The sequence below is a fragment of the Gorilla gorilla genome, chromosome 12, assembly GCF_029281585.2.
Source record: "Gorilla gorilla gorilla isolate KB3781 chromosome 12, NHGRI_mGorGor1-v2.1_pri, whole genome shotgun sequence".
NCBI lineage: Eukaryota > Metazoa > Chordata > Mammalia > Primates > Hominidae > Gorilla > Gorilla gorilla.
The window spans coordinates 116,179,761-116,196,951 of NC_073236.2; the positions used below are offsets into that span (position 1 = coordinate 116,179,761).

At 39.7% G+C, this 17,191-nt stretch overlaps 1 protein-coding gene across 4 annotated transcripts in view; it reads left to right on the top strand.

The window, feature by feature from the left end:
* The window catches only part of ATAD2B (ATPase family AAA domain containing 2B), a 196,505-nt gene extending 180,973 nt beyond the window's left edge, over window positions 1-15,532 (top strand). For 2 of the 4 annotated variants that reach the window (XM_055377524.2, XM_063696032.1), the window contains exons 28-29: window positions 10,727-10,839; window positions 14,891-15,529. In XM_055377524.2, the coding sequence (XP_055233499.1) occupies window positions 10,727-10,839; window positions 14,891-14,942 (165 nt within the window). In that variant the 3' untranslated portion in view covers window positions 14,943-15,529. Of the gene's footprint in view, window positions 1-10,726; window positions 10,881-14,890 lie in introns of those variants that run through there. The other 2 variants (XM_063696034.1, XM_063696033.1) reach the window with 2 other exon arrangements.
* The last annotated feature ends 1,659 nt before the right edge of the window (window positions 15,533-17,191 follow it).

Here is a 17,191-nt window from a genome sequence, read left to right on the forward strand (position 1 = left end):
TATGAGATAGGTGCTATTATTATCCCCATTTTACAGATCAGGAAACTGAGTTATAGATTAATTTGCTCAAGGTCACACATCCAGGATTCAAATGTAGGCAGTTTGGCTCCAGAGTTGATGCTTTTAATCACTATGCTTGACTGCTTCTTGTGGGGGTAGACAGATAACAAACATCATTTCAGTCTAATACGGCATGTGTTAAGATTGAATTTTGTATTAGGCACTGTAGGTATACAGAGGACGAGCATGTAACCTAACCTCAGGGAAGGCTTTCTGGTTCCTTGCCTGAGCTGAGGCATCAAGATGGGAAAGGATTTCCAGGCAGAAGGAACAACAGAAGCATAGGCTGAGAAGTGAAATAGCATGACAGCTGCAGGGGAAAGTACAGGCAGTTCTCTGTCATCACAGGTCAACATCTGTTTCACAAATTTATTTGAGCAACTGCCAAATAAAGCAAGTGCCAGAGCACTGTTCTTGGCAAGGGAGTTAACAGCTGAGGACAGGACAGCAAGGTCCTTGCTTTTTGGAGCTTACAGTCTAGTCAGCAAAGAGTAAACAAACAACATGTTACCTAACAGTGGTAAATGCTTGGCTGACAATAAATACAGCAGTAGTATTAGTAGCAGCAGACAACTGAGTGCCAGGTATTATTACAAGCATTAACCATTTAATTATCACAGCAACTGTGGGAGGTAGGTACTGTTGTTGGTCCCATTTAAGAGAAGGGGAAACTGAAATAGAGAATGCTTAGGCGGCTTGCCCAAGGTTACACAGCTAACATCAGATTGGGGGGGTCCTATCTTGTGGTGTGGCTTTAGAGATTGAATTTTTAACCCATCAAGCATTAAGGTGAATGATAAATTCCTTTGCCCGTATTCAAGTCTGCCTGCCTTCTCTTCCTTCCTTCCTTCCTTCCTTCCTTCCTTCCTTCCTTCCTTCCTTCCTTCCTTCCTTCCTTCCTTCCTTCCTTCCTTCCTTCCTTTCTCTCTGTCTCTTTCTCTCTTTCTCGCTTGCTTGCTTTCTTGCATGCGTGCTTGCTTGCTTGCTATGGAGTCTGGTTGTGTTGCCCAGACTGGAGTGCAGTAACACGATCTTGGCTCACTGCGGCCTCTGCCTCTCAGGTTCCAGCGATTCTCCTGCCTCAGCCTCAGCCCACGAGGGTAGCTGGGATTAGAGGCATGTGCCACCACCCCTGGCTAATTTTTGTACTTTTTGTAGGGACGGGGGTTTCACCATGTTGGCCAGGCTGGTCTTGAACTCCTGACCTCAGGTGATCTGCCCGCCTTGGCCTCCCAGAGTGCTGGGATTACAAGCGTGAGCAACCGTGCCTGGCCTCAAGTTTTTCTAGGAATAAACATTTTTAAATAGTAGAATACCGCAGAGAATAATACAACATGCATGTTCCTACCACCCAGTATTAAATGTTAACAATTTGTCATACTTGTTTTAGTTCTTTTTTGAAAAGAAAAAATTTCAGAGAAGATTTAAGTCTACTTTCTACCCATTCCCAATCCCATTCGTTTTCTTTCTTTACTGGTGGCAGCCACTGTGATGATTTTGGCGAATATCCTGTCTGTGTTTTAAATTATTTTATTTGAGAAGGTAATAGTATGTGGCTGGAGTCAGACTGTCTGAATTTGAATCCTGGTTATGTTCCTTCTTGGCTATGCAACATGTGACAAATTATTTCACCCCTCTGCAGGTCAGTGTACTTATCCATAAGATGGGCCACAGTGATAGCACCAACCCCATGGTGGTTACTGCAATGATTACATATTTGAGTGAATATATGTAAAGCACTTAGAACAGTACCAGGCACATAGTAAGTGTTCAAGAAATTTCAGTCATCATTCTAAACATTTGTATGTGTCTATAAACATTGTTTTGTGGGTTTAAAAATGTCTATAAATGGGATTAATATCTTTAAAATTTATATATTTTAAAGTCAGAAACACATGTATGTAGTTTAAAGAATGAAGTAGTTCTAGAAGGCTTGTTATAAAAAACAGCAGTTCCCTGATTCTAGAACCCTCCTTCTCCAAAAAAAAAAAAAAAAAAAAAAATTTTCCCAGGAGCCAATTGTTTTCAACACCTGTAGCTGATTATTTGATGTTTCTAAATACTATTCTTAGATGGCTACTTTTTATTTTCCAGTTTTAGTCATTTTCTTTTGATTTCCCACCATTTAAAATATAGTAATATCTGCCCTCACCACATGTTTCACACTTCTTGTCCTCTCATCCTCCCAGTTGTTTATAATTTTGGTCAGATCATTATTCAGTATTTGCATTATTGTGTCTATGTAAAAATTATTGACAGTGGAACTATTTAGTGTACTATGATGATGTTTCCTTTCTTGTACACCTTTTTGTTAATAATAGTCTTCATTGTATTTATTTACCTGTTTTTTTATGTATAATCATGAGTTTGAACCCAGCACGCTTTTATTCCCAGCATTTTGGGAGGCTGAAGCAGAAGGATCCTTGAGCCCAGGAGTTCAAGACCAGCCTGGGTAACATAATGAGACCCTGTCTCTACAGAAAAATTAAAAAATTAGCCAGGCTTGGTGGCATGCACTGTAGTCTCAGCCACTCAGGAGGCTGAGATGGGAGGACCACTTGAGCTTGGGAGTTTGAGGCTTCAGTGACCCAAGATCGCAGCACCTGCACTCCAGCCTGAGTGACAGAGTGAGACCCTGTCTCAAAAAAAAATTTTAAAAACTAGTTTGTTCCTCAGTTCATCCCCAGCAATCCAACTCTCTCTCTCTCTCTTTTTTTTTTTTTTTTTTGAGTTGGATTTTCGCTCCGTTGCCCAGGCTGGAGCGCAGTGGTGTAATGTCGGCTCACTGTAACCTCCACCTCCTGGGTTCGAGCGATTCTCCTGCCTCAGTCTCCCAAGCAGCTGGGATTACAGGCATGCACCACCGTGCATTATTTATTTTTATTTCGCAGAGATGGGGTTTCACCGTGTTGGTCAGGCTGCTCTCAAACTCCTGACCTCAAATGATCCACCTGCCTCGGCCTCCCAAAGTGCTGGGATTACAGGCATGAGCTACTGCGCCTGGCCCCAACTCTCTTGTTAGTATCACCAAACATGTAAGGTATTCTAGCATTTCATTTTCTTGAGAAAATTTCTCCTGGAACATTCTAACCCTTTCCAATTTTGCATTGGTGTACACCAAGGTCTTGCATAGCCATTTTTTTTTTTTTTTTGGGCTAACATCCTTCGCCTTTCTCTTGCACTGAATCTTGTATCTGGACTTTTCTCATTTATATCCTGTATTGCTGCTGAGAAGTCGGTGCTTTTCTGCTTATTGTTTTGTTTTCCTGATTTTGTTTCCTTCTCCTAAGGTTTTCGTAATTTTCAGTTTTCCTCTGATGCTCTGGAATTTCACAGACCTGTCTGGGTGTGTGTCTAAATGTTACACTTTTCTTAGGCCTCTCTACTCTGGAAAATCATGTTCTTTTAGTCTGAGAAATTTTCTTGAGTGAATTTTTCACTTTTAGAACTACTGTTATTCAGATCTTGGCCCTTCTACAGTTCTGTTATTCCTTCTTAATTTTTACTTTGGTATTTAGTTTTTAAGAGCCATTTGGAGTTCTCTTGATTTTTTTTTATTGTTCCACTTTTTTTAATTTGTATTTTATTATTATTATACTTTAAGTTTTAGGGTACATGTGCACAACATGCAGGTTTGTTACATATGTATACATGTGCCATGTTGGTGTGCTGCACCCATTAACTCGTCATTTAGCATTAGGTATATCTCCTAATGCTATCCCTCCCCCCTCCCCCCACCCCACAACAGTCCCTGGTGTGTGATGTTCCCCTTCCTGTGTCCGTGTGTTATCATTGTTCAATTCCCACCTATGAGTGAGAACATGTGGTGTTTGGTTTTTTGTCCTTGCGATGGTTTGCTGAGAATGATAGTTTCCCGTTTCATCCATATCCCTACAAAGGACATGAACTCATCATTTTTTGTGGCTGCATAGTATTCCATGGTGTATATGTGCCACATTTTCTTAATCCAGTCTATCGTTGTTGGACATTTAGGTTGGTTCCAAGTCTTTGCTATTGTGAATAGTGCCACTATAAACATACGTGTGCATGTGTCTTTATAGCAGCATGATTTATAATCCTTTGGGTATATACCCAATAATGGGATGACTGGGTCAAATGGTATTTCTAGTTCTAGGTCCCTGAGGAATTGCCACACTGACTTCCACAATGGTTGAACTAGTTGACAGTCCCACCAACAGTGTAAAAGTGTTCCTATTTCTCCACATCCTCTCCAGCACCTGTTGTTTCCTGACTTTTTAATGATTGCCATTCCAACTGGTGTGAGATGGTATCTCATTGTGGTTTTGATTTGCATTTCTCTGATGGCCAGTGATGATGAGCATTTTTTCATGTGTTTTTTGGCTGCATAAATGTCTTCTTTTGAGAAGTGTCTGTTCATGTCCTTCACCCACTTTTTGATGAGGTTGTTTGTTTGTTTCTTGTAAATTTGTTTGAGTTCATTGTAGATTCTGAATGTTAGCCCTTTGTCAGATGAATAGGTTGCAAAAATTTTCTCCCATTCTGTACGTTGCCTGTTCACTCTGATGGTAGTTTCTTTTGCTGTGCAGAAGCTCTTTAGTTTAATTAGATCCCATTTGTCAATTTTGGCTTTTGTTGCCATTGCTTTTGGTGTTTTAGACATGAAGTCCTTGGCCATGCCTATGTCCTGAATGGTAATGCCTAGGTTTTCTTCTAGGGTTTTTATGGTTTTAGTTCTAAGGTTTAAGTCTTTAATCCATCTTGAATTAATTTTTGTATAAGGTGTAAGGAAAGGATCCAGTTTCAGCTTTCTACATATGGCTAGCCAGTTTTCCCAGCACCATTTATTAAATAGGGAATCCTTTCCCCATTTCTTGTTTTTGTCAGGTTTGTCAAGGATCAGATAGTTGTAGATATGTGGCATTATTTCTGAGGGCTGTGTTCTGTTCCATTGGTCTATATCTCTGTTTTGGTACCAGTACCATGGTGTTTTGGTTCCTGTAGCCTTGTAGTATAGTTTGAAGTCAGGTAGCGTGATGCCTCCAGCTTTGTTCTTTTGGTTTAGGATTGACTTGGCGATGCAGGCTCTTTTTTGGTTCCATATGAACTTTAAAGTAGTTTTTTCCAATTCTGTGAAGAAAGTTGTTGGTAGCTTGATGGGGATGGCATTGAATCTATAAATTACCTTGGGCAGTATGGCCATTTTCACGATATTGATTCTTCCTACCCATGAGCATGGAATGTTCTTCCACTTGTTTGTGTCCTCTTTTATTTCATTGAGCAGTGGTTTGTAGTTCTTCTTGAAGAGGTCCTTCACATCCCTTGTAAGTTGGATTCCTAGGTATTTTATTCTCTTTGAAGCAATTGTGAATGGGAGTCCACTCATGATTTGGCCTCTGTCTGTTATTGGTGTATAAGAATGCTTGTGATTTTTGTACATTGATTTTTGTATCCTGAGACTTTGCTGAAGTTGCTTATCAGCTTGAGGAGATTTGGGGCTGAGACGATGGGGTTTTCTAGATATAAAATCATGTCATCTGCAAACAGGGACAATTTGACTTCCTCTTTTCCTAATTGAATGTCCTTTATTTCCTTCTCCTGCCTGATTGCCCTGGCCAGAACTTCCAACACTATGTTGAATAGGAGTGGTGAGAGAGGGCATCCCTGTCTTGTGCCAGTTTTCAAAGGGAATGCTTCCAGTTTTTGCCCATTCAGTATGATATTGGCTGTGGGTTTGTCATAGATAGCTCTTATTATTTTGAGATACGTCCCATCAATACCTAATTTATTGAGAGTTTTTAGCATGAAGGGTTGTTGAATTTTGTCAAAGGCCTTTTCTGCATCTATTGAGATAATCATGTGGTTTTTGTCTTTGGTTCTGTTTATATGCTGGATTACATTTATTGATTTGCGTATGTTGAACCAGCCTTGCATCCCAGGGATGAAGCCCACTTGATCATGGTGGATAAGCTTTTTGATGTGCTGCTGGATTCCGTTTGCCAGTATTTTATTGAGGATTTTTGCATCGATGTTCATCAGGGATATTGGTCTAAAATTCTCTTTTTTGGTTGTGTCTCTGTCAGGCTTTGGTATCAGGATGATGCTGGCCTCATAAAATGAGTTAGGGAGGATTCCCTCTTTTTCTATTGATTGGAATAGTTTCAGAAGGATTGGTACCAGCTCCTCTTTGTACCTCTGGTAGAATTCGGCTGTGAATCCATCTGGTCCTGGAGTTTTTTTGGTTGATAAGCTATTGATTATTGCCTCAATTTCAGAGCCTGTTATTGGTCTATTCAGAGGTTCAACTTCTTCCTGGTTTAGTCTTGGGAGGATGTATGTGTCGAGGAATTTATCCATTTCTTCTAGATTTTCTAGTTTGTTTGCGTAGAGGTGTTTATAGTATTCTCTGATGGTAGTTTGTATTTCTGTGGGATTGGTGGTGATATCCCCTTTATCATTTTTTATTGCGTCTATTTGATTCTTCTCTCTTTTCCTCTTTATTAGTCTTGCTAGCGATCTATCCATTTTGTTGATCTTTTCAAAAAACCAGCTCCTGGATTCATTAATGTTTTGAAGGGTTTTTTGTGTCTCTATTTCCTTCAGTTCTGCTCTGATCTTAGTTATTTCTTGCCTTCTGCTAGCTTTTGAATGTGTTTGCTCTTGCTTTTCTAGTTCTTTTAATTGTGATGTTAGGGTGTCAATTTTAGATCTTTCCTGCTTTCTCTTGTGGGCATTTAGTGCTATAAATTTCCTTTTACGCACTGCTTTGAATGTGTCCCAGAGATTCTGGTATGTTGTGTCTTTGTTCTCATTGGTTTCAAAGAACATCTTTATTTCTTCCTTCATTTCATTATGTACCCACTAGTCATTCAGGAGCAGGTTGTTCAGTTTCCATGTAGTTGAGTGGTTTTGAGTGAGTTTCTTAATCCTGAGTTCTAGTTTGATTGCACTGTGGTCTGAGAGACAGTTTGTTATAATTTCTGTTCTTTTACATTTGCTGAGGAGTGCTTTACTTTCAACTATGTGGTCAATTTTGGAGTAGGTGTAGTGTGGTGCTGAAAAGAATGTATATTCTGTTGATTTGGGGTGGAGAGTTCTGTAGATGTCTATTAGGTCTGCTTGGTGCAGAGCTGAGTTCAATTCCTGGGTATCCTTGTTAACTTTCTGTCTCGTTGATCTGTCTAATGTTGACAGTGGGGTGTTAAAGTCTCCCATTATTATTGTGTGGGAGTCTAAGTCTCTTTGTAGGTCACTAAGGACTTGCTTTATGAATCTGGGTGCTCCTGTATTGGGTGCATATATATTTAGGATAGTTAGTTCTTCTTGTTGAATTGATCCCTTTATCATTATGTAATGGCCTTCTTTGTCTCTTTTGATGTTTGTTGGTTTAAAGTCTGTTTTATCAGAGACTAGGATTGCAACCCCTGCCTTTTTTTGTTTTCCATTTGCTTGGTAGATCTTCCTCCATCCCTTTATTTTTGAGCCTATGTGTGTCTCTGCATGTGAGATGGGTTTCCTGAATATAGCACAATGATGGGTCTTGACTCTTTATCCAATTTGCCAGTCTGTGTCTTTTAATTGGAGCATTTAGCCCATTTACATTTAAAGTTAATATTGTTATGTGTGAATTTGATCCTGTCATTATGATGTTAGCTGATTATTTTGCCCGTTAGTTGATGCAGTTTCTTCCTAGCCTTGATGGTCTTTACAATTTGGCATGTTTTTGCAGTGGCTGGTACCGGTTGTTCCTTTCCATGTTTAGTGCTTCCTTCAGGAGCTCTTTTAGGGCAGGCCTGGTGGTGACAAAATCTCTCAGCATTTGCTCGTCTGTAAAGGATTTTATTTTTCCTTCACTTGTGAAGCTTAGTTTGGCTGGATATGAAATTCTGGGTTGAAAATTCTTTTCTTTAAGAATGTTGAATATTGGTCCCCACTCTCTTCTGGCTGGTAGAGTTTCTGCCGAGACATCAGCTGTTAGTCTGATGGGCTTCCCTTTGAGGGTAACCTGACCTTTCTCTCTGGCTGCCCTTAACATTTTTTCCTTCATTTCAACTTTGGTGAATCTGACAATTATGTGTCTTGGAGTTGCTCTTCTCGAGGACTATCTTTGTGGCATTCTCTGTATTTCCTGAATCTGAATGTTGGCCTGTCTTGCTAGATTGGGGAAGTTCTCCTGGGTAATATCCTGCAGAGTGTTTTCCAACTTGGTTCCATTCTCCCCATCACTTTCAGTTACACCAATCAGATGTAGATTTGGTCTTTTCACATAATCCCATATTTCTTGGAGGCTTTGTTCGTTTCTTTTTATTCTTTTTTCTCTAAACTTCTCTTCTTGCTTCATTTCATTCATTTCGTCTTCCATCACTGATACCCTTTCTTCCAGTTTATCGCATTGGCTACTGAGGCTTCTGCATTCGTCACGTATCTCTCGTGCGTTGGTTTTCAGCTCCATCAGGTCCTTTAAGGACTTCTCTGCATTGGTTATTCTAGTTATCCATTCATCTAATATTTTTTCAAAGCCTTTTAACTTCTTTGCCATTGGTTTGAATTTCCTCCTGTAGCTCGGAGTAGTTTGATCGTCTGAAACCTTCTTCTCTCAACTTGTCAAAGTCATTTTGCATCCAGCTTTGTTCCGTTGCTAGTGAGGAGCTGCATTCCTTTGGAGGAGGAGAGGTGCTCTGATTTTTAGAGTTTCCGGTTTTTCTGCTCTGTTTTTTTTCCCATCTTTGTGGTTTTATCTACTTTTGGTCTTTGATGATGGTGACGTACAGATGGGTTTTTGGTGTGGATGTCCTTTCTGTTTCTTAGTTTTCCTTTAACAGAGAGGACCCTCAGCTGCAGGTCTGTTGGAGTTTGCTAGAGGTCCACTCCAGACCCTGTTTGCCTTGGTGTCAGCAGCAGTGGCTGCAGAAGAGCGGATATTGGTGAACCGCAAATGCTGCTGCCTGATTGTTCCTCTGGAAGTTTTTTCTCAGAGGAGTACCAGGCCATGTGCGGTGTCAGTCCGCCCCTACTGGGGGTGCCTCCCAGTTAGGCTACTCGGGGGTCAGGGACCCACTTGAGGAGGCAGTCTGCCCGTTCTCATATCTCAAGCTGTGTGCTGGGAGAACCACTACTCTCTTCAAAGCTGTCAAAGAGGGACATTTAAGTCTGCAGAGGTTACTGCTGTGTTTTTGTTTGTCTGTGCCCTGCCCCCAGAGGTGGAGCCTACAGAGGCAGGCAGGCCTCCTTTAGCTGTGGTGGGCTCCACCCAGTTGGAGCTTCCAGGCTGCTTTGTTTACCTAGTCAAACAACTAACTCAGCAATGGCAGGCGCCCCTCCCCCAGCCTCGCTGCCGCCTTGCAGTTTGATCTGGGACCGCTGTGCTAGCAATGAGTGAGACTCCGTGGGCTAGGACCCTCTGAGCCATGTGCGGGATATAATCTCCTGGTGTGACCTTTTTTAAGCCCGTTGGAAAAGCGCAGTATTAGGGTGGGAGTGACCCGATTTTCCAGGTGCCGTCTGTCACCCCTTTCTTTGACTAGGAAAGGGAATTCCCTGACCCCTTGCGCTTCCTGGGTGAGGTGGTGTCTCACCCTGCTTCGGCTCGTGCACGGTAGGCTGCACCCACTGTCCTGCACCTACTGTCTGGCACTCCCCAGTGAGATGAACATGCTACCTCAGTTGGAAATGCAGAAACCACCCGTCTTCTGCGTCGCTCACGCTGGGAGCTGTAGACCGGAGCTGTTCTTATTCGGCGATCTTCTCTTGATTTTTTAAGTAGCATTTTGTTTTTGTTTCATGGGTACAAGATCAGCTCATCTCTGTGAGTGTATTCATGATGATTTTTTCTTTGTTTTTCTTTTCCTTGCATAGTCTCTTTTTCCTCCAAGTTGCTTTTCCTGTTTGTTTTGGTTCCTGTTTAGTATTACAAGTTTTCCTCAAATATTTGATAATTCCTTGCTATCTGCTCCTATTTAAGAGTGGGGGACTAAAAACCTGCTTTCCAGAAGGCAAAAATCTCCAGTTAGGAGAGAGCAGAGTCTTCCCTGGGAAATAAAACCAGCCCAAGAGAAGAATGCTGAAAATAGTAACAATGGGGGGATTCCTTTATGGAACTGTTCAGCTAGATCAGCTGACAGAGTTGTATAGATGAGAAATAATTAATGCAAAGTTACATAAATATTGGCTACTTTAATAGTATTCTCTGTTTTCAGAACTGACCCTGAAACTTTCTAGTTTGCTTGATTATCACAATAGAAGCCTCTCAGTGGGAATGGTTAGTGTTGTGTTATTTTTACAAATGATTTTGAGATTTTTGAATACTTAGATGTAATCCTTTTGTTCTCTCCTACCTTTGCCCTCCTACCCTTATTTTCCTTCCATTAGGCCAGTATATTAGATAGAAGAACTCAGAGGGAATTAAAGAGTTCTTTGCAAGATTTTGCACAGATGGTCCCCTCCTTCTCTACAGGAGCAAGAGTTACCTTCAGAGTGCTTGGAGGTGATGGAGTTGGGCTTTCTTTCACCTTTGCTTGACTTAATGCCAGCTGTTTTCCTGACAGCACCTCTTGTTCCAGAAACAAATGATTGGTCTGTATAGGACCACTTGGGTCATAAGACATCCTGATTTTCCTACTGAAGTTTCTCCTTCTTACTGGAATTCTGGTTGTTTAGAATCTTTTCAAGTTAGTATTTTGATTAACAGATGAAGCACAGCTTCAGGGAAAGAAATTCTGTGCCAGCTAGTCCTTTTCTTCTCCTCCCTGATGAGCTTCAAGCCATGGAAGGTAAAAGAAGGCGAGAGTGGAGGAAAAAGAGGTGGGTAAAATGGAAAATAAAAGTTTAATGTTTTTCTTGCATTTGTGATATCTTTTATAAGTTGAACAAAAAGTTATCTAGGCCTTTTTCCTACCACTCATCTACTGATGATATGGAAGTTATTAGTGACCGTTCCATTCAGGTGTGCATCACAACAATGCTTTTAATATCATATAGCATCATAGATTAATTGCTAGTAAGTTGCTAAGTAAGTATTGAATTTAAAGGGCCAACATTTTTATGAGTTGTAATGGTTTGAAGAGTTAGAGGTCAAAAAGTCAGTTTGGAAAACTGAGTACACCAGTTTAATTAAAATCAAGGGTAAATACAAGGGAGTATGGTGGAAGATAATGCTGTATAGGTAGTTTGGGGTCTTATTATGGAGGACACGTTGAACAATATTTGTACTTTATCATGTGACAATGTTTTTGAACAGTACCATGACATGAAAATAGAATTTTAGAAATATTAATTTGGCAGTAATATGTGAAATGGAAAGTAATGACTTCCTTTCAACAAGATATAGTAACTACCTACCGTTTGCCAAGTATGATAGACACTGAAGTTACAAAGCTCAGTAAAACACAGTGTCTGCCCTTGGAAATAACTGTTCAGTAAAAGACATATTAAGAAAAATTAAGAATAAATTTGGTTAAATACAATGATAATGGTTTAGTCGAGGTGCTGTGGGATATAGAGGAGAGGAACTGATGGTTTGGGTCTGTGTCCCCACCCACATCTCATGTTGAATTGTAATCCCCAGCATTGGAGGAGGGACCTGGTGGGAGGTGATTGGAACATGGAGGCAGACTTCCCCCTTGCTGTTCTCATGATAGTGAATGAATTCCCACAAGATCTGGTTGTTTAAAAGCATGTAGCACCTCCCACTTATCTCTCTCTTCCTCCTTCTCTGGCCGTGTAAGACGTGCCTACTTCCCCTGCATCTTTGCCATGTTTGTAAGTTTCCTGAGGCCTCCCCAGCCATGCTTCCTGTACAGCCTGCAGAACTGTGAGTCAGTCAAACCTCTTTTCTTTTTAAATTACCCAGTATTGACTGGGTACGATGGCTCACACATGTAATCCCAGCACTTTGGGAGGCCAAAGTGGGCAGATCACTTGAGGTCAGGAGTTCGAGACCAGCCTGGCCAACATGGTAAAACCCCATCTCTACTAAAAAATGCAAAAAAATTAGCCAGGCATGGTGACACGTGCCTGTAGTCCCAGCTACTCGGGAGACTGAGGCAGGAGAATCACTTGAACCTGGGAGGTGGAGGTTGCAGTGAGCTGAGATTGCGCCACTGCAATCCAGCCTGGGTGACGAGCGAGACTCTATCTCAAAAATAAATAAATAAATAAGTTACCCAGTATCAGGTAATTCTCTTATAGCAATGTGAAAACAGACTAATACAGGAACTTGACCCAACCTAGTAATGCATGGAAGGCTTTTTTCCCCCGTGAGGATAAGTTAGCTTAACGGCATCTCAAAAAATGAAAGAATGCAATAAAAATCAGGGAAGAACACCCCAGGCAGGGGAAACAGTAGAAAGGCGTAGAAACAGGCAAACAAGTTTAGGCAACTATGGGTGTTTCTGTGTACTTCAGAATAAAGCAAAGTAAGGAAGAAAGTAGCATTAGAGGTCAGTAAAGACTTTAGATATTGTTCCTATATTCCAGGTGAGAGATGCTATAGGCCAGGACTGGGGAAGGTATAGTAGGGATGGTGAGAAAGAGATCATTTCTAGGAAATTTAGAGGTAGAATCAGTAGGATTCAGTGATTGGATGTTGGGGATGAGGATAAAGAAGGGGCCTGGAATTGCTCTTAGGTTTCTGCCTGGGTGATTGGATGTTAACTGAGAATGAATTTGAGAGGGAGGACCCAATCTGTAGTGAACACAGTATTGGACATTTTGGCATCCAGGTGCAGCACACATTTAGATAAATATATCTAAAGCTTGAAGAGGGTTCAGAACTGGAGGCTTTTAAGGTTAGCTACCTATAAATGATTGTTCAAACCATGAGCACGAATCAGATCACTTAGGCAGCTTTTGAAGTGAAATGAAAATGGCAAATAGAGAAACAGCAAAGTTTAAGCAGCAGGTAGAGGGTATCTAGCAATTGAGACTAATCATACCTTCTCAAAAGTGGGACAGCCAAAACAGTGGGGTCACAGAACTTGAGGAGACGATTTTATGTTCAAAATGGACAACAGTATCAAATGCTCCAGTGCAGGTCAGTAAGATATTATAGGTACTAAAATGCTGCCAGGAGATGTGGCAATTGGGTGATCTTTGTTGCTTTGAGGAAAAAGGGAAGGAGAGAGAACATAACTAGACAGGGACACAGGGTTGAGGAAAGGATTTTGATAAAAGTGAAAAAACTGAGCATGTTCATACACTGAGAGAATGGAGATGGTAGGGGTGGTGAGAATAATGATAGCGACTAACACTTAGTGAAAATGTCCAGGCCTTCTTTAAAGGGCTTTGCATCTGTTAACTCCTTTAATTTTGATATCGGCCCTATGAATTAGATACTATTATTATCACCCTTCTGCTAATGAGGAGAGCTAGTCACAGAGAGATTTTTACTTGCTGAAGATGAGACAGCTAGTTAAATAGCATAACCAGGATTTGAACCCTGGGATTCTGACAAAAGAGCCTAGTTATTTACCACTGTCCTATATTGCCTTGATAGAAAGATGGAGATTGAAGATGGGAAAGAGGAGTGATATTAATGGGTCAAGATTCCAAAAGAGACTAGAAGGAGTGTTGGTCTTGAATAAGAGTATTTTATTCCAGCAGATCAGAAACTGGGGGTATAGATAGAGATGGTAAGTTTGGGGATACAGTGGGCTGTTGTGAAGTTTAGGAAATTAATATCTAATAACATCAATTTTTTCCATCAAATATTTATGAATTAACACCTTTTTATTATAAAATATAACGCATACATGGAAAACTCCTTGAAACAAATGTATAGGTTAATCATGAATTTATAAGATGTAACCACTACTCAGGTACAGAAAATAACATTGTTAGACAATCCAAAAGTGCTGCCTGTGCTCTACTCCAATTGAAATCTTTTTTCCTCCAAATGTAACCACCATCCTAACATTTATGGTAATGACTTTTTTGCTTTTCTTATAGTTTTATCACCTGTGTGCATTTCTAAACACCACATTTAAGTTTTTTTTCTCCTTTGTCATTTAAATCTCTTAATCTACAAATTCCCCCTCAGTCTCTCCTTTTTCTTTGCCATTAATTCGTTGAAGAAACCAGGTTTTGATCTATTGAATTTCCCACAGTCTGGATTTTGCCAATTGAATCCCTATGGTGAGGCTATGTTCATTTATCTTTTGTATTTCTCATAAATTGGTAATTGGATCTAGAGCTGTGCTGTTCAATATGGTAGCTATTGAGCACTCAAAATGTGACTAGTACAAATTGAGATGTGCTGTGTCAAAATGCACACTAATTTTGAAGATTCTTTACAAAAAATAATATGAAATATCTCATTAATAGTTTTTTTTTTTTTTTTTTGCCCCCTAGGAGACAGTCTTGCTTTGTCACCCAGACTGGAGTGTAGTTATCTCGTATCTCACTGTAACCTCAAACTTCTGGGCTCAAATGAATTTCCTGCCTCAGCCTCCTGAGTAGCTAGGACTAAAGGCACATGCCACCAATGCCCAGCTAATTTTTTGATTTTTCACAGAGGTGGGGTCTTACTGTATTGCCCAAGCTGGTCTTGAACTTCTGGCCTCAATCCCAAAGTGCTTGAGCCCAAAAAGATTATAGGCATGAACCACTGCACCCTGCCCTTAATAGTTTATTGATTGCATTGAAATAATATTTGATATATTGGGTTACATTTATTAAAAATAATTTCCACCTTGTTATTTTTACCATTGATAATGCAGCTACTAGAAGATTTAAATATATGTGTGGCTGGCATTGTATTTCTGTGGGACAGCACTGATCTAGAGACTTAACTCTGATTTTATTTATTATTGGTTTTTGCAAGACTGCTTCATAAGTGGTTGTGTGTTCTCATTAGGAGGCATGTAGAGTCTGGTTATCCTCCTTATTGTGATGTCATCAGTGACTGATATTTGATGCCTAAATTCATTAGAGCCTGCAGAATGGTGAGTTCTAATGTAATCTTATTCCTTATTCATTTATTAGTGGAAAATGCTACCAAGAGAAATATTTCTTTGTCTATTATCTGCTTATCTAACAGTGCAAGTCACATACGAAAGGTAGGATTAATGATAGATTCTTTGCCTTTATTAACTAGTTTTCAATGAATTTAATGAATTATTTCCTTACCAATCCAAAGGTGATGAGTTAATTTGGTATTATTATGAATTCATAGATTTAAATATATTTGATGTATTACAATGCATTGCTATTATGATGCTTATTACTGCTAAAATGGTTCCATTTTTGTCCTGTCAGAGTCTTTTCAAATTGCCCCGAGTCCTATTGACACAACTCTAGTAATCTTTGTAAGTTTGTAGTCTCGGTTTCATCTGTAGTGATATCCCCTCTTTTGTTCCTGATATTGGCAATTTGTATCTTCTCTTTTTTTTTCTTGATCAGTCTCTTTTTATTTATCTTTTCAAAAAAACTAGTTTTTGATTTCATGGATTTTTTTGGTATTGTTACTTTTATTTTCTGATTTCTACACTTCTGCTTGCTTTGTGCTTAGATTCTTAAGCTGAAAGATTAGATTATTGGTTTGAGAACTTTCTTTTCTAATATAAACATTTAATGTTGAAAATTTCTATTCCATACATTTTGACATGTTGTAGTCCATACATTTTGACATGTTGTATTTTCTTTCCTTTTTTTTTTTTTTGAAACGGAGTCTTGCTCTGTCACCCGGGCTGGAGTGCAGTGGTGTGATCTCGGCTCACTACCAGCTCCACCTCCCAGGTTCACGCCATTCTCCTGCCTCAGCCTCCCGAGTAGCTGGGACTACAGGTGCCCACCACCACACCTGGCTAATTTTTTGTATTTTTAGTAGAGACGGGGTTTCACCATGTTAGCCAGGATGGTATCGATCTCCTGACCTTGTGATACGCCTGCCTCGGCCTCCCAAAGTGCTGGGATTACAGGCGTGAGCCACTGCGCCCGGCCTGACATGTTGTATTTTCATTTTCATTCTGTTCAGAATATTTTCTACTTTCCCTTGAGATTTCTTCTTTGACCCCTGAATAATTTAGATGTGTATTGTTTAATTTTTAAATATTTGGGATTTCTCAGATTTTGTGTTAACAATTTCTTATTTAATTATGTGATAGTCAAAGAATATACTATGTATTATTTTAATTCATTTAAATTTATTCTGGTTTGTTTTGTTACCCAGAATGCAATCTATCTTGGTGAATGCATTCTGCATTTTTTTTACATGCACCTGAAAAAAAACTCTGTATTCTGTTGTCATTGAGTGGAGTGTTCTATTAGTAGCAGTTATATCACATTGATTGCTCATGTTGTTCAGGTCTTCCATATCCTTGCTGATTTTGTGTCTACTTATACCAGTTACTGAGAGAGGAGTGTTGACATCTCCAAGTATAATTGTGGATTTGTCTGTTTCTGTTTTCAGTTCTATCAGTTTTTGCTTCATGTATCTTAAAGCTCTATTGTTAGTTGTATTACATTTTGGATTGTTATGAGTTCTTGGTGAATTGAACATTTTATTATCATGTAATATTCTTCTTTATCCCTGGTAATTGTCCTTGTTCAGATTCTACTTTATTACTAATATAGCTACTTCATTCTTTTTTAAACAATAAATATTTGGATGATATAGCTTTTCCCATCATTTTACTTTTTTTCCCTCTAGACTTTCATCTTTCCATGTATGGGTCAAAAGTCAAAATTACAACAAATTTAGTGCAAATACTTAATTTGCTTTTATTGGCAATTCTAGAATGGGGTAACATCTTATTCCATAAAACAGAATGGATATTCTGATGAGTTGCGCAGAGGAGGCTGGCTTTACAAGCAGAAAAGGGCTGCAGAAAGCAGAAATGGAGCAAAAGGGAATTATTAGCATCAGTTAGTTCAGGTTACTTTCTTACACGGTTAAAACAGAGGGGGACTTCCTTATGCTAGTTCAGACAAGCCGAGTCCCCTTCTAGTTAGTTGCTGTGAATCTCCTGCTTCATTTTGTTTTAACTGGCTCATTTCAAAGTTCACTGTGATTACCTTGCACTTAATATGAATGACTCCATTCTGGTTTGGTCTGATCTTAGGACAGGAGCTCAGTCCAAAACAATAGCCTCCCACGAAATTCATTTAGCATATTTAATTTCTGATATGGTTTGGATTTGTGTTCCCACCCAAATCT